This window comes from Triturus cristatus, chromosome 3_2 (genome assembly GCF_964204655.1).
Source record: "Triturus cristatus chromosome 3_2, aTriCri1.1, whole genome shotgun sequence".
NCBI classification, from domain to species: Eukaryota; Metazoa; Chordata; class Amphibia; order Caudata; family Salamandridae; genus Triturus; species Triturus cristatus.
Genome location: NC_140584.1, coordinates 726,543,161 through 726,570,464, shown reverse-complemented (window position 1 = coordinate 726,570,464; position 27,304 = coordinate 726,543,161). Strand labels below are relative to the sequence as shown.

Sequence of the window (27,304 nt, the reverse complement as noted above, 5' to 3'; positions counted from 1 at the left end):
GCAGTGGACGGTCTCTCCTTACCTTGGCCTTGCGGATTTCTGTATGTTTTCTCTCCCTTTCCCCTTCTTCTCCGCTTCCTTCTGCGGGTCCAGTCCTTGAGGGCACCTGTGATTCTAGTTGCTCTGGCTTGGCCCTCATGCCTCCTGGTTTCCTCTCCTGGTGGAGATGCGGTCGCAGTTGGAGTTGTTGCTGTCCCTGACTCCGTCGCCTTTGTTGTTTCCAGGGTTGCAGCAGGAAGCTCTGTCCTGGATGCTCTTGGCGGCCTGGAGGTTAAACGCTTAGGTCTGCTGCATAAGGGGGTTCCGGCTGGTTTGACCTAGACTCTGCAGGCGGCTAAGCACTCTTCTACCAACAAATCTTAACTGAGACACTGACATTCTTTCGGTAGATTGTGTCATGATAAGGGTTTGGACCCGGCATCCTCTTCTTTGTTTGAGGTGATGTTGTTTCTCCAGGATGGGGCTGTGTTGGGTTTAAAGATTTCCTCCCTTCGTTTACAGTGGTCTGCAATTCAGGCTTTCCGGAGTTCTTGGGATAATCTCTAGGATCCTGATGGGTTGATTGGGCGCCTTTTCAAGGGGTTGTGTAATGTTCTCCCTGCCCCTCTGCAGCACTTTTCATCTTGTGATCTGTCTCTGGTGTTGGAGGCTTTGATGTCGCCTCCTTTTGAGCCTCTGCTCTCTGTGGATTTGTGTTTCTTCTCTTTTAAGACGTTCTTTTTTGGTGGCTATTTCCTCTGATCTCCACCTGAGTGAACTTGGTGCTCTGTCTTCCAAACTTTATTTTTTTAGGGTTTTTGATGACAGGATAATTTTGTGGCCTGTTCTTTCCTTTCGTCCTAAGGTGGATTCTCAGTTCCATCAGGATCAGGAATTGATCCTCTCTTCCTCTTTTGATTCCCCTTCCTCGGACTCTCAGGTGCGGCTGCACTCCTTGGATTTCAGGAGGGCTCTCCTGACCTATTTGGAATGGCTCACTCCTTTTCGTCTTTCTGATTGCCTTTTTGTGAAACTTGGGTCTGTGAATTGGGGTGTGCGTCCTTCCACTTCTTCTTTAAGTCGTTGGGTTCGGATTCAGATTTCTCTGGCTTACAGGGATGATGGGCAAATGTTTCCCTTGGGAGTTCAGGGTCGTTCCACTCGGTTCATGGCGGCCTCTTTTGTGGAGATCCAGGGGGCACCCATTTCCAAGATTTGCGGGGCAGCCACCTGGGCTTTGCCGTTGACCTTTGCCTCTCATTACAGGATTGGCCAGGAGGTTGACCCTTCTGAGATTTTTGGTTCCAAGGTTCTTTCCTCTATGGTTCCTTAATAGTGGTGCTTCCTTGTTGACTGTGTTTGAGTAATAAATCTGTTTTTGTGCATACGCATTTTGGTTGTCCTGTTTGGCTTTGCACATCTCGTATATGTAATGAAAGGAAACAAGGGAGGGCCGAGGAGGTAATGCATCAATTACTTACCGGTAATAAAATTACTCTGAGTCCTACACCCGGCTTCTATTCATTACAACCCTCCCTGGTAGTCCAGGTCAACCTTTTGGTATGGTTTCGGATTATGTGGTATTGGAGGAGGATGGAGGGGGGTGGGGGCAATAAATGCTCCACGTTTCAGGTCATGTGGTATGGGTGTCTGGTGAGGCAGGGATGCCTCGTACATGTAATTAATAGAAGTGAGGGAGTAGGACTCAGAGTAATGCAATTACCAGTAAGTAATTGATGCATTATATAAACCATCGTTTTTTGTCACAGTCAGATGGGTAACAGATTTTGGCTGTTCCCCCATTTTGTGTGGTGTCACAAGGGTATTTTTCCGGATGGGCGCAGATACAGCCTTCGACAAATAAAGTCAATATGAACTTGTTTCTAGCTCCTTTCACATTTTACAAACACATTTCGATTTAGGACCAAGTTGATCAGGTAGTCTGTCTCACTAAATGTTAGAAGGTTGAGTTAGGTACCAAGAAATATGTGTTTTGGGGTGCACTGGTGTTTTCCCCAATTGTGGCTGATGGATACCTTCAAGTGCAGGATAGAAGGGCTCACCTTATTTCACACTAACATGCTATCAAAATCGATCCACCTTTTGAACAGGTTTGCACCTGGGATGATTGAAAGAAAGGCAAGTGCTCATTTTGTGCCATAATGGAGTTCTGTTCGCTATAATAATAGTTTCCACCCTGTCAGCACCGTGCGGGAGTCAATACTTTTCTAGAAAACACACAAAATAACAATTTCTTACATGGTTATTTAGTGCTGTCATTTTTGACTGCATGCCTTATATAGATCCACCTTTCACATTTTCAAAGAGATGCGCTCCCTTCACTATCAATTTTGTTGACCTAAACAGGATGTTTTTTGTTTTTAAAGTAAGTAGGTCGCATTCCCCGCGATACAAACACAAGGCTAATTGTTTTCTTCAGTCCCAATGGTCTCTAGGCTGCCTATTCCACCAGTCAACTTCACACGATGCATAGAAAGAGTTGTTACCTGCAAGACGGCTTGAGCATGTCGATGGGGTGTTCACACTTTCCATGTATGCAGTAGTCGTGGTAGAGTTCGGGGCAAGGGATAAAATGTCCCCTAGCAGTTTCTTCTAGTTTGTTTGCATTCTCTGTGGGAACAGAAAGGGAAATGTGTAAATCAGTGAAAGGAATGTCAACATACTTGCATGTGAAAGCAGAGAAGACTGAACAGGTGTATACAATGCCCCGCCCTCCAACTGTCCCTTGAGTTATCTAATCCAAGTGTGCAAACAGTCTCATGCACTCTGCTGCCTACGGCTGGGATTCCTAGAGACCTCAATGGCATATATTTAAAGCAAGGCTCTGTCAACATCATCAAAGTCAAATTGTACTGCTTTATTCACTTTCTTCAGGTGATTTACGTGTTTATTTCAGAAATTCCAGAAATCACTATTGAGAGCTCAGCCAATGCATTATTAATTTCCAAAAAATAGGCTTGTAAAGCAATAGCTTGCTTTAATTCGCATAGTTTAAAGCTGAACAGTGGATGATTGGGTGAATTTTCCAAAGATGGGTCCAATGACACTTTTCTTCCAATGTAAGATTTTTTTAAATGAGTACCGTTTTCAAATGTTCACCATTATCAATGGAATAAAGACAGTCAAAAAAGCGGCAGTGAAATGTTCACAACGATCACAGTTGCCATAAAACTTAGAAATGCATGTATGGGTGTATGTTTCCACCAAATCTAGCTGGAGAGCCGCTGACTGATGTACAACAAGGTGGTCTCGGATGGGATTTCATATGTTGTGCAGGGTTGGTGGATTGTCATGTTTCCTTGGTGCTGAGCCTAGATGGGCGGTGTGATCTGAAAGACTCCTTATCATCTGGGTATGAGGAGCTTCTTGGGGAATTGTGCCTTGAATTTTTTTCTGAACTGCAATAGTGAATGCCTGCATGAGCGTGATCCATGCGTGAGCATTCTTGATAAAGTCCTGGCTAACTGTGGACCATCTGTGTTACAATGTAGACATCCTTGCTTGTATTCCGAATCTCCAGCCACCCGAATTTGCTAGCATTTATGGTGACATTCATGCTAACCATGCCATTATAATGTCTCGACCTTGCTATTTGTCAGCATTCTTGCCTACAGTCTGATTGACCCTATCATGATAGTGGTCCATCCTTGCTATAAAGTGGGCAATCAGGCTATCTCTAGCATAACCCAGACCCCCATTGGCTTTTTCTGGCCATTCTTGAGATATTTATAGTATCGCAGGTATAGTAGTGTAGGCAATTCTTGGCATATGATGTGTTGTATCCCTGGAATTGCAAACCAATGATACATGGACATGGGCAGAAGCTATGTATGTATGCCAGTGGTGTATTGAAGTACCTTTGCGATGCCATTCTAACATTTGGGGACTAAAATGTATTTAAACATGAAATCTATTAATGGAGGAAGTGTTGTTTCTTGCAAGATACTAGCAAGATTCTGATTGTGGGAGTTGTGCAAATGTATCCCAAATAAAAATATTGTATGTACAAACAAAATTACCATATTTCTTCTTTTTAATTATTTCTTTATTACAAGTTTATTGTGAGCAAATAGTACAGATCAGAAATAACGACCTTGAATACAAAATTACTGTCTTTCAGAAATATGAATGTGATATTTAAGAAATAATTCATGCTGTGTTTGTGACACATTTCTGATTTTGATTCAAAGTTTAAGAGGTCAAAAACCTCTATGATTATTTCATGTCTCTTGTTGAGGCATTTTGTCATCTGTACCAATAAATGTATAGCGTAAACACCATAAATTACTGTGTACTCTCACTGCGGAAGAAATCAGAGTTTGGGGGCCATACTCGGACCCCGATTATCATATTGGAGAACAGCAACCTGCAGCATAATGACTACGTGTGAACTTTCCAAATAGCGGTCTTAGTCGGATCTTCAAATGTTGGAATCGAACATTTCCACCATTGAGCTTTTCCTTGATTAGAATAGGGTGGACTTGTGGTTTGCGCTAATTAAGAGCAACATTGTACATATTTTGGGAATTGAGATACGAAGCACTGAACAAAAGTCGTAATTACGACAAAACACGTGTTGGCTATTGTGAAGAACCCTTTGAAATCCAATAAAGTATTTGCGAAGAACAAGACTGAAGCAACAACATCTGCTGGAGGCTATAGTATTACAAAATATAGCTCTATATATGAATTTGTGTATGCCATATGGGTGTATGTAAATATATAGATGGCATAATCACTACAGCTGTGTGAGCATGTAGCACTTGTGTCACCTACCTTCTGACTAGCGCTCAGATTTAATTTTCAGTAGCTTTGCTATATAAATCAGTTAGACATGTGGAGCCCAGCTCTACAGTCTACAGCCTTTGATTATTAGATATGTAAAATTCTTTATTTGTTATCATGCCCATTCCAAGTGCTTGTGACTACTTGAAAGGAGCAAGATGAAGAATAAATGAAGTTTTGAAAAACAATATTCCAAATATCCTTAAACAATTTTTTTGTAACTGCTTCTAACACAAATATCTCTTCTGCAAATTTTTAGGTCACATTATGGAGCACCGTAGCTGCAGTGGCAGTGCGGGCACAGCCCCACCGGCGGTCTGCCTGCCCTATTACGAGTTTGGCAGTCGAATTGCCAACAGACCACTGCAACAACTGGCTATCCCAGACCTCCGGTGGTTGCGCAGGGGTCTGAGGCCCACAATATGCTTGGTCATGCCACTGTAGCACTGCCAAGCATATTACAAGTTTCCTCACTGCCACAGTTTTCATCCGCCTAATCTGGCCGGTGGTCGGCAAACAAGTTTGGCAGTGTGGGAGAGGGGAGCTGGAGTGTACTCCCTAAAAGAATAAGGGATGACTGTGCGGATCCAGGCCAGGCAGAATTACGCACAATATTCTTTGTTCAGTGGGAATTAAAGGTCTTATTTAGAGTTGCAGCTCTTTTGCTATGGCTGAGGGGAGTTGCCCCACTGATTTTGAGCAGTGCAAAGTAAAGGAAATATAAAAAGATAATGTTTATTATGAGTTATTATCATTTTATGTTTCCTTTAAAGGTAGGCAGGTGGGCAGGGCTGTTCTGCTCTCGGAGCAGGGGAAGAGTGGAGGAGTGGTTTGCCCACTCTTAGGAGTGCAATGGCTGTTTGGTAGGCACTCTTGGGTGCCCAAACCAGCCATGCGCACTTTGCCCGTTCTCCGTGCAGGCTGAATTGCATCCTGCGTGGAGAACATGCCCAGGCCACCATTCCCTGGTTGAGCATTGAGCATTGAACTTGGACGCTCAAAACCAAACACAATGCTGCATTGCAGCGTTGTGATTTGTCAGGGGAGCCTGGGTGCTTACCAATCACAACTCTGCCTTGAAGCATTGTGATTGGTCAGGTGAGTCTGGCTGTTCTTCCTGGCTGCCTGTTCAAGTCCCACGAGGAGAGCAGGAGCAGAGAGGCGGGACCCGGTGGCAAGATAAGTGTATATTTGCATTTTTTTTTGCATTACACAACCCTGTGCCCCCCACTCCCACCATGACCTCCCATGCGCATCACCCGCGGGTAGTACCAGCCACCATTGCAAATTTACCACCTGATTTGAACAGTTGTCAGCTGTAGTACAGGCTGGGGGCAAGGTGAGAGAGGTGGCAAGGGTGTGGGAGGGAAAGGGAGACAGTTACTTGGCATGAAGGAGCAATACATGCTACCCTGCGCCATTTCTGAGCAGCCCTTTCGCAAAACAGCAATTTTACCTGCTGTAATTTTCAGCTGATAAAATCGGGGCTGGTTCCTTATGCAGGTAATCTTGATGCAGGAACAATTGGCAATTTCTGATTAGTGATTGGAACTCCGCATGAAAATTCCGCTCCACAAGACTCGTCATTGGGCCCTAAAAATAGTTTTTCCCTGTTTTTCTGGAGATTAAAATTCAGAGTGATTGTTATAGATCTGTATTTGAGGAAGTAGCGGGAAATTAGATCTAAAGGGGGAAGGGTGAGTATTTCTATGGGATTATTTGCTCCATTTATTATGTACTATCTACAAATGTAAACAAGCACATCAAGCATCTATGAGGAGATTATAGTGATGGTTGCCCTAGGAGGAATTGGCATGGCAAGTTCATTCGACTTTCAGGTAAATAAGGAAGAATAATGTCACTTTTTTGGGTGGTAACGTTGGATCAACTGTAAGATAAACTAGCCTCTTGCTGTCATCATACTAGGGAAATCCCTGTTAACTATCTCCTATGTGTTTGAACATGCATCAAAAGGAAGAAAATGTACCTTTTCCCCAAAACAGGTCAAAAGGTGATATGGTTTGTACTCCATAGTCAAAATTGAAACACTTTTGTATCAGTTAACTCTTTCATTCACAAACTCCATTCGAGTAGTATGATTATTGTTCATTGGAGTTTACATAATCCCAGCCACATTAAAGACCTGGAGTCAGTTCTCTGTTGCAGAGTTTGGCAGCGGCATGCTTCCTCTGTCCCCAAAATTCTCACTGAGCTGCAGTCCATCACTTCTCCTTCTGGCAGCCCCGCACTCTGTTGTGTGGGCTTTCTTAGACCCTCCTTGTAGACAAGACACAGACTCCTCTTCCTAGTTGAGCTATATTTTCTAAGTAGCAGGTCCTGTGATAATTGAGGCCCCATCATTTGCATGTGAAGCTGCCCCAGATAAATTGACTAACTTGCCTATTTGAATGAATCACTGGAGTTTCTCAGGAGCACGAAGGATATGTTCAGTATGGACTACCAGTACCAACATTGTCACAGTTTTGCTGTATTTTCATATTTGAACAATATTACGTTATATAAAAGCTCCTACTTTGTAGGAGGACTACAGATGTATGATGCAAAGAGGGAGTTGATTGCACTTTATTCCTTTTCAGAGGCATGGTGGCAGGTGGAGGTCCTATGCATATTTATAGTTAGTAGCTGTTGAACTGGTCGGCCTCTACTCAATGAGCTTTACAGGGAGTAAACTTGCATTTCACTGATATTAAGTCATGGTCAAAGTTATCCAACAATTGAACAAATTATAAGTATAAATTAGTAATTTATCATATTACTAAAACTGGATCTTTTTTTAACACCACATTATAGGCTTGTCAGCTGACGTTTTAGTGTTGGATTAGGCAAGATATTTTAATTTTACAAAACGTATATTTATATTGTACATATTTATGTAGATTTTACATATTTGTAGAAGCTTTAATGTAGCTCTCTTTATTCATTGGTCTTTATTGTTTCATTCACATTTGTCTTCTGCCGGCTACGCCATACAACCACACCCAAAGTAGTTCCCTATAGGATTAATTGTAACTATGGCAAAGTGTGCATTTTGATGCCTAAAATATGTTTGCTATTAGCCACTGTTTTTTTCAGAGTAATAATGGTCCAGAAGCTTCCCAAGAATAGCATTTTGCAAACACCATGACAAACAAAACAAAACATGCATTGCCAAAGCCAGATGATTTGCAGCCGAAACCAGACCTATTGGCTTTGCCAATGCTTGTTTTATGTTGTTTCAGCAAAAGCATGTTCGGTGTCTGTCGGATTTCATATAGAGTCTTATCAGTGATGCCATCTAGGGTGCCATTTGTATTATTAATTGTAAAGAAATCGGTGCTAGTTTTATGGTGCCCTTTATTAATTTGATTGTCATGACATTTATGAGTATTTGCTTACTAACCTTGACTGGTGTTTATATTTTAATCAGACATAAAGCTGAGTTACTAAGCTATGCACATACATGTTGACTGCTGCTGTATGATCACAGGAATAGGGAGCCCATGCGCAGTGTCAGGGAGCAAGCGCATGTACCTTAATTTTCTGTGCTTCTCCCTTTGAAAACAATGATGGCTAGCGGTGACATTTATATCAAAATATCCTCCAAAGGACTGTAATAAATGCAGTGATCTTACCTTTCTAGAAACCATGTCTTGCTTACAAGATAATTGTACTAATCTTTGAAGTACTTCAAATTGATGCTATCATGTCCGAAATAAATCAAAGTTGTGAATCATCAGAAAAAGCGTGAGTACGATCTATTTCATTTGCCTGAATTTCCTTTTTCTTGGATAGAAAGTGCTCTTTTGTTCTTGCTTGATTATTTAAATAAATATAGAACGCCCCATGTTCTAAACATAAAAGCATTACATCGTATATTTGGACATGGATCTTATGTAGCGTTTGATGGTAGTGACCACCTGGCTTTATTGAAAATTAGGCTATCATTCAAATGAAAATAATAGCAGAAATTCAAGCCCTCATTCCAATGTCAGAGTACAAGTACTGTATTATTATTTTCATTCATACATTTTGTGGTAAAATACGGCAATATTCTGAGTTTTACAGTACGGAAAGTCGGAAAACATGCAGAATTACCCCACTATCTCTATTCCTGTGGTGCAAAACTCGGGATGTGGGGGTAATACCACACCAGGTAAAAACACCACTCTGAGGTACCAGTACCTAATGGGTATGGTATATCCCCAACAAGAACTAGGGCACTCGAAATGGGGACCTCTATATATACAATTGTAAAGCAAAATGCCAATTCACATTCTTCTAGAACGTGGCAGGAACTTTGCATGTCCTGGGAGGCAAAAAGCTCTGAATGCATTGACTCATACTGCATTGGAGTGAAGCGGTGCTTAATTTGAGAGGGTGGTTGCCAGTGGGGGCCACCAAGACTTGTTTTGGGGGACCGTCACTTATTTTTCCTCATTAGATATTTTATGAACTCAAGAGAGGGAAAAACACAGAGGGCCTGATTTACAAAGAGCCTCCGCACTCATGGCGAAGACTCAACAGTGATAGTGGGATCGCTGTCCTGCAGTTTCTCATTGCGATGATACCGCCACGAGTGTGGAGATTCCACCATGACTGTGGAGTTTCCGCCATTGATGCAGAGACTCTCTGTGAATCGGGCCCACAGATCTGAAAGTCAGAGGAAGAGAAAGACGGCAAAACCGCCACCAAGGGAGAAATCAGGACCCTGCAGGAGTGAGATAAAGGTGCACGGAGTGTCTATGGAGTTAAATAGGAATAAATTGGATTTAAGACTACCAGCATTGGTATTCAGTGTACTGACATTAAATTGCCCTGGCTGCAGTCTTCTGAGCACAGTTTTGGGCACCAGCACTTTTTCTTTCACAAGTTAAGCTCTGGCAAAGCCCATACATGTGCCTATTCCAATTTCTTAATGATAGCAAATCCTGTTCAGTACTAAAATCTTTGTATTTGAATAAGAATTCCTAGGTGCCCATAGGGGACATGGGCGTTGTGTGAGTCTTAATTATTAGCTTGAGTTTCTCAAGTAATTTGCATATTTCTCATTTTCTTACATCTTTAAATATAAGATAAACCCATATTTTAAAATATATATATTTTGAGTGGTAGATTATGAACTTTGACATCATTAGGGAAAGTATTTAAATTCAGAACAAATAGATGTTTCACTCGATTTTTGCTTGCTTATCTGCACCCCTACCGTTACACCATGAGGTATCTTAGCTGGTATTCACATTCAGTAAATGTTGCTCTCGCCCTTGACTGATTAAACCAGGTCCACTGGAACATTTTTGAACTTCTGATCTGACCCCTACATTTTTGTTTTTGGAATGAACTTTCTTTCATGCTTCATTTGTAGTATAGCTCCTTAAGAGATAATTACCTTTTAAAAGTAAAATAAATTTTATTTTGCAGATCAGGCATTACAGAAGGGGTCGCAGATGCTCGTGCGGCCCCTTCTATAACACAGACAGCTCTGGCGCACATGCAGCAGCAATGCTATAATTAGAGAGCGTGCATAGGATTTGCATGCAAATGAGGGAATCACTTTGCCTCTGTTATGCTATGTTAATTGCATTTGTTAAGCGCTCTGATCACCCCTAAAAGGGTCACACGCTTCTCGAGCACCTCCAGAGGTCAGATCAAAATGAGTTAAAGGTTAAAAAGACATTTTTTAAGAGATTTTTTGAATAAAACTAAATTCGGACAGGAGCGTAGCTGCAAAGGCAGCCTGATTCCAATAACTGAGATAGAGCAGCCTCCATTTCTGGCCAAATGGATGCGCCTAGGCTGGGACATAGAAAGATTTGCTCCCTAGATCTGAGGTTCTGGCTTGATGTATATCACAGCAACTTAACTTGCAAATATTCTGGGCCACTGCTGGATAAGGCATAGTAGCCTCTGCGGCCGCGAAGTTTCATGGATGTGGTTCAGAGGCAAACATTTCTTCAGGAGGCGCACTGAAAGTGCGTTACAAATAGGTGGCGCACTTTCAACGTGCCTCCTAAAGGCAGAATTCAGGGGGAGGGAGGGTCCCTTGGACTCCCCAAGATATCCCTGTGCAGGTGGGACTCACTCATTGCACTCACCTGCAAGGGAGCTCTCTCTTGTCTTCAAAGCGAAGGCAGATTGCCATCTGCACAGTGAAACATGGAGTGGCTTTGAAGCAGCCGCTCCGTATTTCACTTGAATGCGCTGCTCCCAGGGCAGCATGAGTTTGCAGTTTCCCTGGGGGCAGCGCATTCCTGGTAATGCGGCGCACTTTCCCTGTTTGTGCATGGTGCACCTATTTAAAGGTGCGCCATGGAGCAAACAGGAAAAATGTGTCATATATGTACTATGGCCCCAAGTGGTCGAGTTCTGTAAGTGCAGGACCCATAGGCTGTTTTCTAGTGTCCCACAGTCCAACAGTGCTGTATCTCATCTGGCATTCAGCTTCAGGTCTAGTGACTGCTCGTGAGACCAGGGAAAGGCTAAGAGTATGGATGATGGTGCAGATGCTCTCGACAGGAGCTTCATTTCCTGCTTTGCGTTCCATTTATAGGTCTTTTTACAGTTCATTTAAAACAAACGCTATTTGGCTGTTAGGGGTTTTGTCTGCAGTGGAGCAAGTTCTGTTAAGCAAGCTGAATTACGTTATATTGTTACAATGCTTCCTTTTAATGATTGTTTTCACTTCTGAAGCCTCCCGCACCCACATTTTTTTTTTCAATAAAAGCACTTTTGTGCAAAACTTTTTGAAAATAAATCACTTTGTCACTTCTTATTTATTTTCCAATCCATCTCAAATTGGTAAAATAAAATTTAAAAATGCTCACCTCATTTTGTATAGTACAGTCAAAAAGAATAGTCCTGTTGGCTACCAACAGGACTATTTTGTGACTGTGTTAGTGATACCCAAGTCCTGAGGTCCACTGGGTCACCCCATTAGATTGTAATTGCGGGAGTATGCCCGTTGGTGTGACCCTACAAAAGGATGAGATGGCCGTATCATAGCACGTTAAAGCATGTTAAAAAAATATATATTTTAACCATAATGCACAGCAACAGTGCTACTGTACAACATGGCTAAGTTTCTTTGGCACCGCTAATTGGTGTCCTAGGCGCGACATTATTTTGTATTCATTAAACAATATTTGTTTCCATTAATATGGAACTGGTCAATACTTACTCAATATTGATTAAATGATTCCCTTTTATTCACCCTACAAAGGTTTTTATATCCATTATTAATTTCTCTATAATCTAACACGTCTTCTTTTTATTTCCCCTGTCTCTTTTCCTGTTCAGTTAACTGCAAGGGGTAACAAGCATTGGAAACACCAATAGGTCTGATGCTGGCTACCAGCCTTTTGGCTTTATCATTGCATGATTTGTTTTGTTATGGTTTTTGCTAGGCTTTTCTTTTTGGGAGAAATGCTTGTTCCTCACCAATAAAAATAAAAATGAGTATAGGCAAAAAAGAAATATTGATCACAAAATCTACACATTATCATAGTGACGCATGGCACTGAAGGGAACTACTTTGTGTGCAAATGTGCGCCTTTTGAAAGAACTAAATGCTATCACTCACAGTGAAGACAGATAATGTCTGTGCGGGTGACCTCTTGCCCCATCTCACAGGCGGACAAGCAAACACTATGCAGATCACATTAGTTTCACGAATTAATCTATAAGACTATTCTCTAAGGAAAGGAGTATAAAACTATTACCATGGGAATATTATATTTTTGTAGGTCTTCCATTAAAATCCACGTGACTTGTGCTGCCAGCCGTCACTCCAGCTGCTAGTAGGCGTTTCTACCCCATACATTCTTTCTTCGTGCTCAGAAACCTGCTCACTCACACTGATGAGATCCCGCAAAGGATCTTATATTTAAAGGTAGCTCCGCCCGGGGTCAGGCTTTGCAACCCTGACTAGCACACTGCGTTCCACAATGCCGGCACAATGTACCACTCGGAGACAAGGTGCATGCATTTACATAATTAGCTCAAGATTGCTAGGCTGATGAGATGATTACCGCGAGCATTATAAAGCTGCACTGTATAAATTTCAATAAATATTTTAAATAAGTAATCACAAGTAACATTTGCGATTGAAGCGTTTCTTCCACCCGCCCAAGTGCTGGTAAATGTATCAAGCAGCAGCTGGGCGCTTTATAAAACCCATCATCGAAGATGCACGTGTTTGCCTAGGACTGCGCTTGTTTGCCAATTAGAGAGCCATTTTGAACAGGCCAGTCGGGTTTTCTCGGTCTAAGACCTGAAAGAGTGACAACGAAAAAACGTGAAATGTTAATTTGAAAAATAGTTTGCAGTTAAAAATATGAGAACTGTGCAAAACCTGTAAATGTCCTTTCTAGCAAAGGGTTCAGTCTTAATTGGAATGGCATTATTCAGTGTGACCCACTTTTTCCTGGTACAAAATCCACACGGAATAGTTCATGTTTCGGTTTATAATTACAAGATATATATAGATACCGAGAAAGGCTATTATTGTAAGCTTATTTAAATATCAAGCTGGAACATGATAAATGGTAATAACTATGAAATCATTTTTTACCTTTAATCCAGTTTGGTGACGCAGACGTAGGCTGTAGATGCACATAAATAAATGACCCCAAGCACAGAGATAATAAAGTGGTGGCCTATAGGAATAACCTACATTTCATGAGCAGCTCCCTACAGGCCCAGTGTCAGCGATGGCAGCAGTTTGTGGCTGCTACCGAGAGTCCAATCCCAGTGACCTCACAGAAAAGAAACATGCCACAATCCATATAGCAAACACCAGCTGCCCTATGCTCACGTTCGGTCTGGTATATGAGGTTTCTGAGAATCAAATCTGTTTCCAATTAATTAGCCACCCTAAAAGCTTTACAAAGAGATGCAATAAACAGTGAGAAATGCTCATTTCTAAACATAGCATAGCACAAATAACACAGCAACTAGACTATACAAGAAATTCACTATTTATAGAAGTAATTGTCGATTTCCAAATAAGGACTCCAAAATAGCAGTTTACTGAATGTATATGTGAAGCATACGCAAACAGTGAATAGAAGAAACTAGGAATCGTAGTTGTAAACTAGTGTGAGGTGGAAGATGGCGGCAACCCGCTGCAAACCCTACACCACATGCAACCCATACCTTCGCAATGGCATCTGTGTGGCATAATGTGGTGCATAGTGATGATGGGACTGGATCCAATAGAAAACGTAATTTGCTATGCAATAATGAGCATTATCATACTATACTTGTGCAAACTGTGCTGTTGACTCACTCCCCCTTGCCACAACCTGCACAATGCCATGGGTTGACACACTGTGCCAGGTGCAGTTATATCATTAATTAAACAATACTCACATTATCTACTATAATTGTACTTCTATAGCGCTTACTACCCCTGAAGAGGCATTGAACACCCTGAGGTGCGCTGCAAATTACTCGCCATTCGTAGTACTTAAGTGTTTAGCATCCGTTTGTATAGCCAATGGTTAACAAAAGCTGTGCAAAAGCTGAAAGTACTCTTATGGTCCATAGGCAGATATTGGCAATTACTCAGTCAAAGTGAAGATCAACGTTTGGCGTATGTGGAGTCAAAGCACCACTCCAGCCACCGTGAAGCATTTGAAGATAACTAAAGCCTCACTGAGAAGTTCATGCATTGTTGTCCAGGAATCTGTTACTAAGGCTGTGAAACGGTTCTGCGCCACTACGCAATACTGTGCTATACATCGTATCGAACAATAACACTAAAGGCAGAAACAATCAGGTACAGAGAAGTGCTGGATGCAGCAAGGCATAAGTGCAAGAAAGTGCTAGCAGAGAAAATAGCCAAATACAGAAAAGCACTAAAGGCAGGGAAAACCAGGTTGAGAAATTATTGTGGTATTTACCCAAAAGCTGTGTAAAGAGAGTCATCATACCACTGCTGTGGGCCCTGTGACCCAAGTAGAATACCCGGGTTTGTGAGTACGAAGCTATTGATACCTGAAACGGACACCACCAAAGGTGCCGGGTGCATTCTTCATAACTCAAAAGTCCTTTTTGACTTGAAATACTCAGATGACCACACAAAACGAAGCTCTATCCATTAAAATTGGCCATAATTACCCTAAAGCAAGCACGTTGCTAGGATTTGCCTATGGTACAAATGGTGCAAGTCTAGGTGCAGCGGCTGTTCCTCCGTGGGAGCGGAAGAGCATCACCCCCCACACTTCTGGCTAGAAATTGTCAAAAATAAAATGGTAAAAAACATTTTATTTCTGACACTTTCTGCCAGAAAACAGAGCATGAGGGCAGGCGGGCTAGTGTGTCACTGTTGCCAATGATTGGCAGCTATGATGAGTGGCCACTTAAGTTTGAAGTGCGCATGACGGTTTGACTGGCTACCTTACTATAGCCAACCCGAGATGCGCAATTCAAACATCACCAACAGCCGGGTTGGAGAGCAGGCAAAGGCCTACAGTGTCTTCTGGAGTGTGGAGCCAGCCTGCTCCAGGCAATCAAGCTACTTTATACATGCTAAATAACAGCATGAGAACAGTGTCTTTATTGGATGAGAGAGTTGGCTGTGGGTTTTGTGCTCTGAAGACGTGCTGCAGAACAACGAGGATGTGCAGCAGAAAATCGAGCTGCAGTGTAAGGTAAGTTATTTTTTTAAATATTTATATTTATATTAATGTTTTTATTATTGTGTATATTACTATGTGTACTTGTAATGTATGCATTTTTTACGCCCTCCAATGTGATTTGCCACTGTCCAGGTGAGCAGCATAGACTTTCAATGCCAGTAAGTTCCACAACTGGTTGTACAGCCTGTTCCTTTCTGAAACCACCACTTCAATTCGACACTGCTAAAAAGCAGAGTATTGGTGACAGATGGACTTCCTGGATAGAAACATTTTATGATTTTGTCAATGCCCTGGAAGAAACAGACAACAGCAAGATTGTAAAACACCTCAGAAATCTAGCTGGAGAAGGAGTAAAAAAGGTAATAAAGAAATTACAGCAAACTGACAAAGTCACATACCGTCAAAACAAAGAAGCATCAACTCTTAAGTTCAATCCAATGCTGAATGTCGAATAAGAAATATATATTTTCAATCAGGAATGAGAGACAGCTGATGAAACAATCAACAAATTTGTTGAGAGACTTGATATGCTCATGAAACACTGTAAGTTCAGTGAATTTAATGATAAAGAAGCTATAGGTCTGAGAGTTATCGACGGATGTCTGTCAGATTCATTCATACAAGGAATGCTGGGAGAAACCGTTAGTCTAATGCTGAGAGAAACCATTAGTCTGGAGCGAGTTCTCATGGCTGCCAGTGCTGAGGAATGTGCTAATCGACAAGGTACTGACATGGAGGCCGGAGGTGCCCAGAATGAGTCAGTCATGAACATGAAAAGTAAGCAGAAACACAAAGATGAAGGGCACAAAATGATGTGTCTAAAGAAAAAGAAACTGTGCTTTACATGTGGATTTTCATTTCCACATGAATGTAAATGTACCACCATTGGACAAGTATGGCAAGGTTGTGTGAAGGAGAACCATTTTATAACAGTTTACAAAACGAATGAAACGTTTTGAAATGCCCAAACGTTCCAGAAGTGACGGTCTACACACACCCACAAGGCCAAGCGGCAACATCTCCTGAGGCAAATTGACACTAAACAAAGTTGATCGTCATGTAAATCTTTTTCCAAGTGTTCTTCAGGTTAATTGTCAAGTGACAGTGAGGACAACGGATATCTGATGTCAATGTTTACCTCAGAAAAATGTGCGCATTTTGGACTGCCCACATGCAGATAAAAATACAAGTCAAAGAAAGGTCGATAAATAAAATCATAAAAGTAATCCAAACATTGAAAATTAAACTAAAAATAAACGGTTACTCCATATGTTTTGTTACGGATAGTGGTGTATCAATAAACATTATGCCTCAGGAGAAATACAATGAACTGTCTCCATTGCCCCGTCTCACACTGACAAAGACTAAAATGTATACCTGGCTACATATACAATATTTAAGAGTCAAGGTTCATTCGTAGCAACCATGAAACACAAAAGGACAAAAGAACAAGCACCCATCATGTACTTCAGGGTACTGCGTCAAGTGCCTGTTTACTCAGTTTCAATACTGCTGCTGCTATGGGACTGATATGTGTGAACTACAACGCGAATGCTCATCATGAAAGAGTATGTCAGTTCCCGTGGTTTTTCACGGATTGAAAAAACTTAAGACCATGAAGTCCTACTGCATATCAATGAGGATCTTTGTCCTGTTGCTCAAAGACATAGATTAATTGCATTTCATCCACAGGAAGCTGTTAACGTTACTAAAGCATGATATCCCTGAGCGATCAACTGGTCAGCTCCATGGGTTTCGCCCATAGTGGTAGTGCCCAAAAAGGACAGTTAAGAAACTGTGTTGATAATAGTCAAGCCAAAAAGACGATTGTTAGAGAACAACATCCTATTCTGAACATTGCCGACATGATTACACAGCTAAATGGTGCCACGGTCTTCTGTTGCTTTGATCTGAACATAGGGACTCATCAATTGGAAATTGAAGACAATTGCAGGTACATTAACTCCTTCTATACTAATATTGGTTTGCTCAGATAAAAACAATTATGCTTTGGTGTGTCATCAGCTGCCAAACTTTACCAAGATGTCATTCGGCGTATCATACAACCTGTCATGAGTGCTTTTAATTACAGTGATGAGTAGTTTCGGAGCTACACAAAATGAACATGATAAAGCTCTCACACACAAGTGGTATTGAAGTATCACAGCAGACACAGTACAGAGATCCAAGAGCAAGGATTAAAAGGAACCCTGGGCCAGATGTACTATTTACTGCCAAAAATACTGGTTACAAAATGCAAACTGTATTTTTGGGACCAGGAAATAATACCAAGCAACCTGTGTACAAATAGGTTGGTCGGAAAAATCGAAATCATGTGGGTCACAATCTGACCTATTTCATGAATATTTAAGAGGTAAATGTAGTTTGCATCTCACTACGATTGGAGGTCAACTGGGGTTGGTTGACTGCCACGTCTGTGATTGCTTTTAAGTATAGCTACTTCTTCCTTTTAAAATGCAGCCTATTTCCCTTTACATAAAGGGCTGTGTTTGAAAAGAAAAAGTTCTTTTAGATTTTTACATTTTTGGGCAGTTGTCCTGGCAACAAACTTGTTTCTTGATTGACAAAGCGAAAAGGATCCCAAATTGACCCATTCTTTTTAGTGAATATGTTACTTCCTTTGAGGACTCTGTACATTTTCAATGTTGTATGACCAAATTGCAATCACAAATCATTGATACATGAGATACTGATTCTGTATTTGGAGCATACACCTACCGCACCCCCTTCAAGATATCGAACTGGCATTCATTCACAAATTCCATTTTAGGGGTTGATCTAACCTTTCCAACTCCTAAAGTAGGATTACTATATCTGAGAAAAAGTTTTTACATTTGCAAACCCCAATGTATTTGACACAGTAAAAATGCTTAGTACATCTGACTCCTTGTTGCAGGTCTTAAGTCACTGTCTAGCTCTAAAATTTTCAAAGATACTGCACTTTTATTTTTTAATAACGCTTTCATAAGGAGTATGTTGTAGGACCAAGGTTTTATATAAACAACAAAAGTCATTTTGTACTCAATGAAATTGTTATTTTTAAATTTCATCTTTGTTAATAAAAAATATTAGTCTTTGTTTTTAACATGTTAGCAACTGGATGCAAACATATGCAGAATGACACTTTTTCACTGGAACATCGTTTGAATGTATATGCGCCTTTGAAATGTATGTGCATATTAGAAATGATGTTACCTGGTATGAATGTGGATTCAGATATCAGCTGAGGTGTAATAAAGAATTAGAAGTAACATTTAAAATACAAACTCCTTCCATTTGATTAAAAGTTTTTTTTTAAAATTTCTGCAACGTCAACAGTCTATCGAACAGTCCACTGGACCATTGCTCAACATTTTTGCTTTGACCGTGACTCAGATAATACATTGTGGAAGAAATAAAACATGCATTGTAAAGATAATCCGTTTAGTTGGATGTGATGTAAACTCTGCAATGTTGGGGAGCAGCTATTGAAGAGATTGTGGAGTAGGAGTAAGTGGAGGACAAGTGGTAGAATGAGAAAAAGAGGCGGCATGGAGTTAGTATCCCAACTGCTTTTCCAGTGGGCATCCGATTAACTGCAATAAATATGTACATTACCCACCCATCCACTTGTATGTGCAGGCATTTATCAAATGTTTTCATTTGCAATCAATACAGAAAAAGGATATTATGAGCTTGGAAGCAATTTGCTACTGTGGACTCCAATCTTAACTAGCTCAGACTCCGATAACAGTGATTCCTTTGACACAGCAGTGTCTCTAGCATTGTCGCCTATTGTGGTTTCCTACTCTAAGAGCTATTTTCAGCAACTGTCAATACTTAGCACATAGCAGTTGCTGGGACAGTAAGGTATGATGCATGGTAATGGACGGGTACCCCAGCTTTGAGTGTTCCAGCCACAATGATAGTCAAATCCTTGGTACAATTTTTTCCATCAACCAAGGATCATGCATTTGCACTATTTCTTAGGCCTGTCTCAAGGATTGCGGTCTTGTTACACCAGGTGGGGTGCACAAAGCGTAACTCTAAAAACGGTAATGGGCTACTACACTCATGAAGGGTTATGTAGTATGAACACGGAGGTGGTAGGATACCTTTTCTATGTGACAGAGATCAAGAAAGTAAACAGTCCATTCTACGTGTGTCACAGTTAGGCTATCATCCAGGTGGGATCCTTTAGTGACTCCCAAGGACTATGAGTAGGGCTATCAAGTTTGGAATCACTCCTGATGTGTCAGATTGCTTTGTGGACAAAGGCCAGGACAGAGAAGTGGGCACTTGAGGAACTCACTGTAATTAATCTGTTTTTCACTAAAAGAACACACCCAACCCCTGCACTCCCTTTCTGGGAGGCAAATCTACCACTGCACCTTTAAAAATACACTTTGAACAGCACTTCCTAAAGACGAGGTGAGGACACTGCACTCCCTTTAGGCAAGGCAAGAAAAACAAATTCAGGTGCTTTGAAATAACACACACACAAGTTTATTAATGAACGGTAGTCCAAATATATCAGTAAATGCAGATTCATTAGGTATCAATCACTTTTAAATGAACAAGTAAAATAAAATGCAGGGACTCTCTCTCTCTTAGAATAAGGCTTGGGGTTTATAAAACAATGCTCTCCAAACAAAGGCTGTCTCAGATGCCTGATGCACTAGATTTAAACAAATGTAGCAAACTATAATCTAAATGCATGAACAATACTGATTAATACTCATCAAATGTATGAATAATACTGATTAATAAACAAGCAGCAACTAATATAAGATAAGACACACTGGACGTCCTGCAAGAGATCAGAAAGATATATATATATATATATATATATATATATATATATATATATATATATAGACATATATATAGACATATAGACATATATATATATATATATATATATATATATATATATATATATATATATATATATATATATCCGAACCAAGCCGTTTCCTCCTACAGAAATGACGAGAGACCACACAGGTAAGTTGATCCACCTCCTTTAATTTCCAGTTAAAAGCGAGCGTGCATTATGCATTTCGGCACTCCGTGCCTTCCTCAGATGCCTTGCTCGTTTAAAATTTGCTGTCCACCAAAGGAACCGGGGCGTCTCACTGGGATATATGGAGACACTCCTTCCACTTTCGAAGGGAAGATTTTCCGGACTCGCTGCCCCGAGCCCTTTTGCTGCAGTGACACAAACGGAAGTCGTTTCCCCAGTGGGCGGTAACTGCAGCTCCCATGGAATTGTGGATCCTGTAGTGTAAGGGGGCTGGATACACTGACCTTCACCCAACCAACAATACTTCCAGTGCGCCGGGATACCTTCGCCTATGTAAGCAGAGGCATCTCAATGAAGTCATCACCCAGTGGTATACTGGCCTGGCAATGCGCTGAGAGTTGCGGTGATCCGGCGTTTTCCCAAGCACTTTGGGACATACCAACAGCTGCCACGAACCGCCGGCTTCTTGAGGGTGGGGGCTCTTAGTGCGAGTGGCCACGCACACAACATCCGAACCAAGCCGTTTCCTCCTACAGAAATGACGAGAGACCACACAGGTAAGTTGATCCACCTCCTTTAATTTCCAGTTAAAAGCGAGCGTGCATTATGCATTTCGGCACTCCGTGCCTTCCTCAGATGCCTTGCTCGTTTAAAATTTGCTGTCCACCAAAGGAACCGGGGCGTCTCACTGGGATATATGGAGACACTCCTTCCACTTTCGAAGGGAAGATTTTCCGGACTCGCTGCCCCGAGCCCTTTTGCTGCAGTGACACAAACGGAAGTCCTTTCCCCAGTGGGCGGTAACTGCAGCTCCCATGGAATTGTGGATCCTGTAGTGTAAGGGGGCTGGATACTTATATATATATATATATAGATGGCAGATTCCCAAAAGATCCAGCAGATAAGTGGAGACGGGTACAGACCACAGCACGCAGAAAAATATATTTTTGTGCAAATTTATTCCAGGTCAATCGGCATTACACGTTTCGGCCGCGTCACCACGGCCTTGATCACAATATATATATATATATGAAGAATCCTCGCTTTTCAAATCCACTTTGCTGGAACGAAATGAGAGTGGACCCAGTTAAGTGCTTAACTTGTTTTTATTGCAAGGAGCACTGCGCCATGACGCGTTTCGGCAGCTCCTCTGCCTTGATCACATATATACAGCAGAGGATTACTCTGGATGTGCACCTCCCACACCACAAAGAAAACACCTCAAATGATCAAAGCCACTGGCAAAACATCACAATGGCAATAACCACAAAACTCAATACATCACCTGGCGCAAACACTGCATCCGCATCTTAGCCCACTTCTGGCCGGGGAAGTTCACAGCCGGGATTCAGAGCTTTAGCTACCAGGGTCACTCCGAGATAGACATGTCTGCCCTCGCTCGGATTCCAAACTCCCAGTTTCTCAGTCTGCAACCCTCAGCTTTGAACACACTTGAAGATTTGCGAAAGACCTCCTCCCAGCACTAGAGGAATTTTAACAGAACTGACCAAGTTCCAAGCAAGCATCCCCAAGCATCCTCCATTCTCACATCTTCCAGCCTCTATCTTGACAAAGCTCTCACAAGGCCTTCCAGAGTACATTAAACAAAAACAATCGCACAGGAAAACAGCAAGACCTTGAATGTGAATAACCCAAACAACTTGCAAGCACTGCTGTGCACGCAGAGAAACAAGGCAAAGTCAGACATGAGGCCCTGTCAAAGCCAATAGTCAAAGTCAAAGAACAAGATGACATGAAGCCATGCCAAAGTCAATAGTCAGAACTCATAAGCCAGGCAAAGTCAGAAAACAAGATTGACATGAGACCAAGTCAAAACCAATAGTCAAAGTCAGAGAACAAGATGACATGAAGCCATGTCAAAGCCAATAGTAAGAGCTCATAATTCACATAACCCAAACAACACCATACACTTTTCTTCACAACTGCTTATAGCATCACATACTTTATCTCTCAATGTCATTTAGCATCACATACTTTATCTCTCAATGTACAACACCGAGCACATGTGTGCACCACCGCTCACAACACTGCACTTCAAGACCAAACAGTACATTCCACACGTCTCTCACCCTCTCAAGCCTTCAAATGCACATCTCACACCTTCTGTTTTTGGCAAGACTGTTCTACACCGTGACAGCTCCCACTGAAAGACAGCAAGATTTCAATAAAGAAGAGAAGCAGGCATATGCAGGACTGACCTACATTAAGGCTAGGGCAAAATAACACACTAAAGTCAGTTAAAATGGTGGTAGTTGAGGGTCATCATAGGGTGGCAAATCACAAGAGCACATCTTTTACTACAACCACACATTGTGAAATTCAAACAAAGACACAAAATAAAACCTGGGTCTGGAAACGGACTATAAATATGGGAGCTTGAGTCTCCCAAAACTGTCAAACTGGAGCTGCAAACCAGCATGAAGAAGCTCAGCATGACGTCTGCCTGTTGTAACAAGGACTGAGGTCTGCCAGCCTCCAAGCTGGGTAAGGGGGCATCACATAGGAAAATCAAGACCTCATGACCTGAAACCTGCATGCCTGCCTGCCAAGACCAGAGGATTTGTGAGGTGGATGAGAGTAACTGGAGGGAGAAAGGCCCAGTGGGGACCCTTTGGAATGGATCCCCAAACCAGAGTCAAGGATTTTTAGGTCTGCCTCGAGGATTGTTGCGCATATCAGGCCATCAGCCCAAGTGCAGTTGTTTGTGATTTGAGTTGCAAGGTGAGGGCTGTGGTGAACATAAGGGCCTTCAACCTGGTACAGCGTTATGACAAGGAACAGGGCCATCACCCCCATGCAGCATTTTGAACCAAATGAGCTCTTGCCTGCAGTACGCTGTTTACGACCCCCTTGCCACTACCCAGGTGCCGTGGTGAAGAAAAGAGGTGTGTCCTTGGAGCAGCACACCCTAGAGCTGTGTAGAGGTTGTGCCCCACATCACCAGAAACCATAAGCACCTGAGTTTGGTCACTGGGCACAGGAAGACTACCTGCATGATTAAAGGAATGCCATGGATGCCTACTGCTTTGAAGCAGCATCCAGACTACTGCTTACCATCCTTCTGCTGATACGTGCCAAGGTCTGCTAAACTCCAGCACTAGCAAGAGAAGGAAATGCTGTCGGGCCATCAAGTCTCTGAGGGAACATGCTCTCTTTAAAAGTGCAACTTTGCTGGAACACTTTGACTTTTTAGAAGTCATTGTTGAGCTTCTACGACTTATGCTTTCTAGGGGGAATAACCTGAATGATAGCCTCATGTGAAATAACCATCATTCTTATATATGGTAGTGGGACTTAGGGACGTACCCGGAAGAATGTGTGTTTTATTTGATGTAGGCTATATTTCACTTTGTGTTTGTGTAAGGAAATGCATCTTGTTGCATGATCACCCCCAACGTTTTTGAACCTATGCTACTGGTTGTTCAACTCCGAGAGTGCACTGGGGCCTGATAATCAGACCTCAGTGCCACTATATGGTCTAAAAAGTACCCTGGGCCTGTAAGTTAAAGTCTCCGCCCAGAGCTGCAGGATTGGTTGTGCCACCCTGAGTGTGACAAGCTACAAAATGTCTCTCAACCTGCCACTGTGGCCTAGACGAGCAGTTTTAAACTGCTAGTTTGGCTTTGGCATTTAAACCAATTGCAAAGCCCCCACTTCCCTTAAGAAGATATATAAGTCACCCCTGAAGGAGGCTTATCAAGCCCTAAGGCAGGGAGCTGTTTATTATTAAGTCGAACATGTAGTTAAATATGTCCTAACAGTAAAACTACCAAATTGTCGTTTTTCTTTTGGAAAAGCTAGTAGCCCTTTTGGCCAGCATAGAGTTACAGGCTGACATCTCAGCCCTGCTAATTTCTGAATTGGACAACTAAAATGGAAGCTTCAAGGTATCAAATTAATTGTGGCATTTAAGCTGATTTGATGCCCAAGTCACATGTTACCTATGGAACGGCAATGTTTAGACATATGGTACTCTGTTGCCCGGATTATACAGTTGCTATTCGCAGCTGCTGTCCACCAGGCAGTCTTTTCCCTCCTAGGCGGTAGAGTAATTGTTTCCTAGTCTCAGGAACAATAGGGGCCTCCCACAGTGGGAGATGTCACCTACTGTGTGCAGGAAATCACTCAGGGTGTTCGTCTCAATGGCGATCTTCAAAGATGAAGACACATGAGGTGGGCACATTGTGATCACACTTAAGAAACGGCTGCGCCTTTGTTCAGGTAGACAGACTGACAGTGTGAAAAGAGATGGTAAACCAGTTGCATACTGGGTTTTCCGTGGGCGTGTAGCACACAGGTAGCCCAACTTACATGGTGGGTTACCAAGTTCCTAACATCCAAGGAAGGGTTCAGACATCTTGGAAGTGAGCAGAATTGTGTACTCTGGTATTTTCTAGCTGTAACTCATAGCTGAAAGTTGTCATAAGGTGGCAGGGATCATGGGAACCCGTTGACTATTGACCACAACATCACACAGGGCACTTTCTGGGTATAAATATGGCACCCTTGCACCCTGAACCACAAATTACATCTGGACTGGAGAAAGGACTAAAGAAAGTCTGAAAAGGTGAGCTCCAAGGGTCAGTCAGCTGAACCTGTGTTTCAGCACCAGGGCCATAAAAGCGGAAATATCCTGTCCAGGCTGGTCAGTAGCCATCTGCAAGGAATTGCCACTGACAGCCAATGTACAACCGAGAAGACCTCCCCTAGATAACCACAAGTAGCACCCATATCTATCAGAGTCGGGTGAGTCATCAGATTACAGATTGATTGCAAAGACTGACATTAGACATCAATGAAAGAAACAATGGGACCCGCTGTGAACTGAGATCAATAGGCCAGCCACTGCTAAACTTCAAATGGATCAAAGAGGACTTCGAGAGACCCCTACGGTCAAAGTTGCTAAACCTTTCCCTGTGGACTGAGAAATAACCCCAGGAAGATCCCCATCAACCCCACAACATCCAGAGCAGCTTTCAGCATCACCAGCATCCTGCATCCTCAGCATCAAGACCATTGAAGTCTATAGGGGGTTTTAATGTAAAGTGTGGAGCTGGACTTGAAACTGCTTTGGTGACCAACTAACTGTCTAAATATTTCTTATTGGCCTCCCTGACCTTCTCCCAGTTGGAATTAGTCGATTAGTCCGTGCTGGAGTAGCCAAACACAACTCTTTCAAACTTTTCAAAAGTTGCCAAAAATACATTTCCCAATGCTTATTTGCCATCTGTACTAAAAAGCTGGGATTTATGTTTCACCTACAAATATATATATTCTGGAACCTTCTGTGGGATTTTGATCATATTAGTGTCTAAAAATATAATCTTTTTTTTAATTGGCGTTAAATTTCTTTCATGTTGTGTGACTTTGTTAATCTGTTTATTTGGTGCTTCTAAATGCTTTAGACTAATTTCTTTGTTTAAGCCATGCTGCCCAAAGCCACAGCTACCCAGAGTTGCACAAGAAGTTTCACAAGTGAGCCTCACTGGACCCAAGATTGCTTTGTGAGTTTATTACAAGTTAAGGTTTCACAACCACACCATTCACACCACATATTACACCACAATCATCACAGTTTGAAGATAAATACCAGGTTTTTTTTTCTATAACAGCACGCATCTGGCAGGACATTATTTCTCTTATGGTTGTTTAGAGTGGTGGGTTTGTGTTCACCCTGCATCTACCTCCCACTCCAACCCACCCGTAGAAGCCTTGGACTGCTTGACCTGCTCTACCTCTGATAGCCAATTGCTGAAAGGGTGGTACTAGGCCCAGTTACTCAGGACCCATAGTAAGACATCGGGAGTAAACAGACACAGTGCTCATGGTTGGACCTAGTAGCTCCTGTTTTCCCTGTACCCTTCTGAAAGGGGTTCTGACAAAATTATTCTAAATAATCACAGTTCCACTCTTTTCCACTATTACAGAGGAGCCACGAGATACATTTCAGAGAATACATCTCGATTCCACTACCCAGTAAAATGGGTGGTCAAAAACAAAACTGTACTGAAGTTATCCTTTGTATGACCATGGAGAAAGCATTGACACAGTGGTTTGCTGATGAACATGAAAACAGGTATCCATCTTTCTCAACAGCAAGAGCATTCCTTAAATACTTTAAACATGAACAAACACATGTACATTCAGGTGCCTGGCAATGCACACATATATACAAACAAATCACACATCTCTCATGCGATTTCAGTCCCCCACTCTTTATAGGACGTCTTTCTTCACTAATCTGTGTTTGTGTCATTCGTGGATCAAAGCTTGCTTACTCTTGCTTTCCATTAAATAGGGTGTCACCCTTGTACTGCTGATGTCATGGAGATTGTTTTTTAACTTTCTGTTGTAGTTTAGCACTCTATGAGAATATGTGTCTTGTCCTTTTTCCCTTTCTTTAAAGCGAGCTTGAGGGCTTTCCCTTGAGCTCCTCTTTCACTCTTCTTCCCAGTCCTCCAATGTGGCGTACTGCATGTCTCCCCTCTCTTCTCAACCTCTCACCTGATGTTCCTATGAGTGGCACCAGTTGTTGGACGATGAACTTGGGGGTTCCCTGAATGTTGTGCCCCTGCACGAGTTTGGCCTCTTAGTCCCCCTCCTTTTTTATTTCTCTCCCCTGCTGCCTGTCACCGATCACCTGTCTTCTGCTGCATGGTGTTAGCCATTACTGTCTTTACCAATGCTGGAAGCTTATAAAATCTGCCACCATTTTCAATGTCAATTGAGGCAGCCAGTCTTGTTCACAGTATGGAAAACACAAGATAGTCACCGTGTTAGTTGACAAAATGTGCTTTTCGGATGTTTCATCACACAAAACTTTGTTTTCTATTCT

At 42.0% G+C, this 27,304-nt stretch overlaps 1 protein-coding gene across 1 annotated transcript in view; it reads right to left on the bottom strand.

The window, feature by feature from the left end:
• The window catches only part of TMEFF2 (transmembrane protein with EGF like and two follistatin like domains 2), an 826,595-nt gene that overhangs the window by 80,852 nt on the left and 718,439 nt on the right, over nt 1-27,304 (bottom strand). The window contains exon 8 of the mRNA XM_085648776.1: nt 2,487-2,610. Coding sequence (XP_085504902.1) covers nt 2,487-2,610 — 124 coding nt within the window. The remainder of the gene's footprint in view (nt 1-2,486; nt 2,611-27,304) is intronic.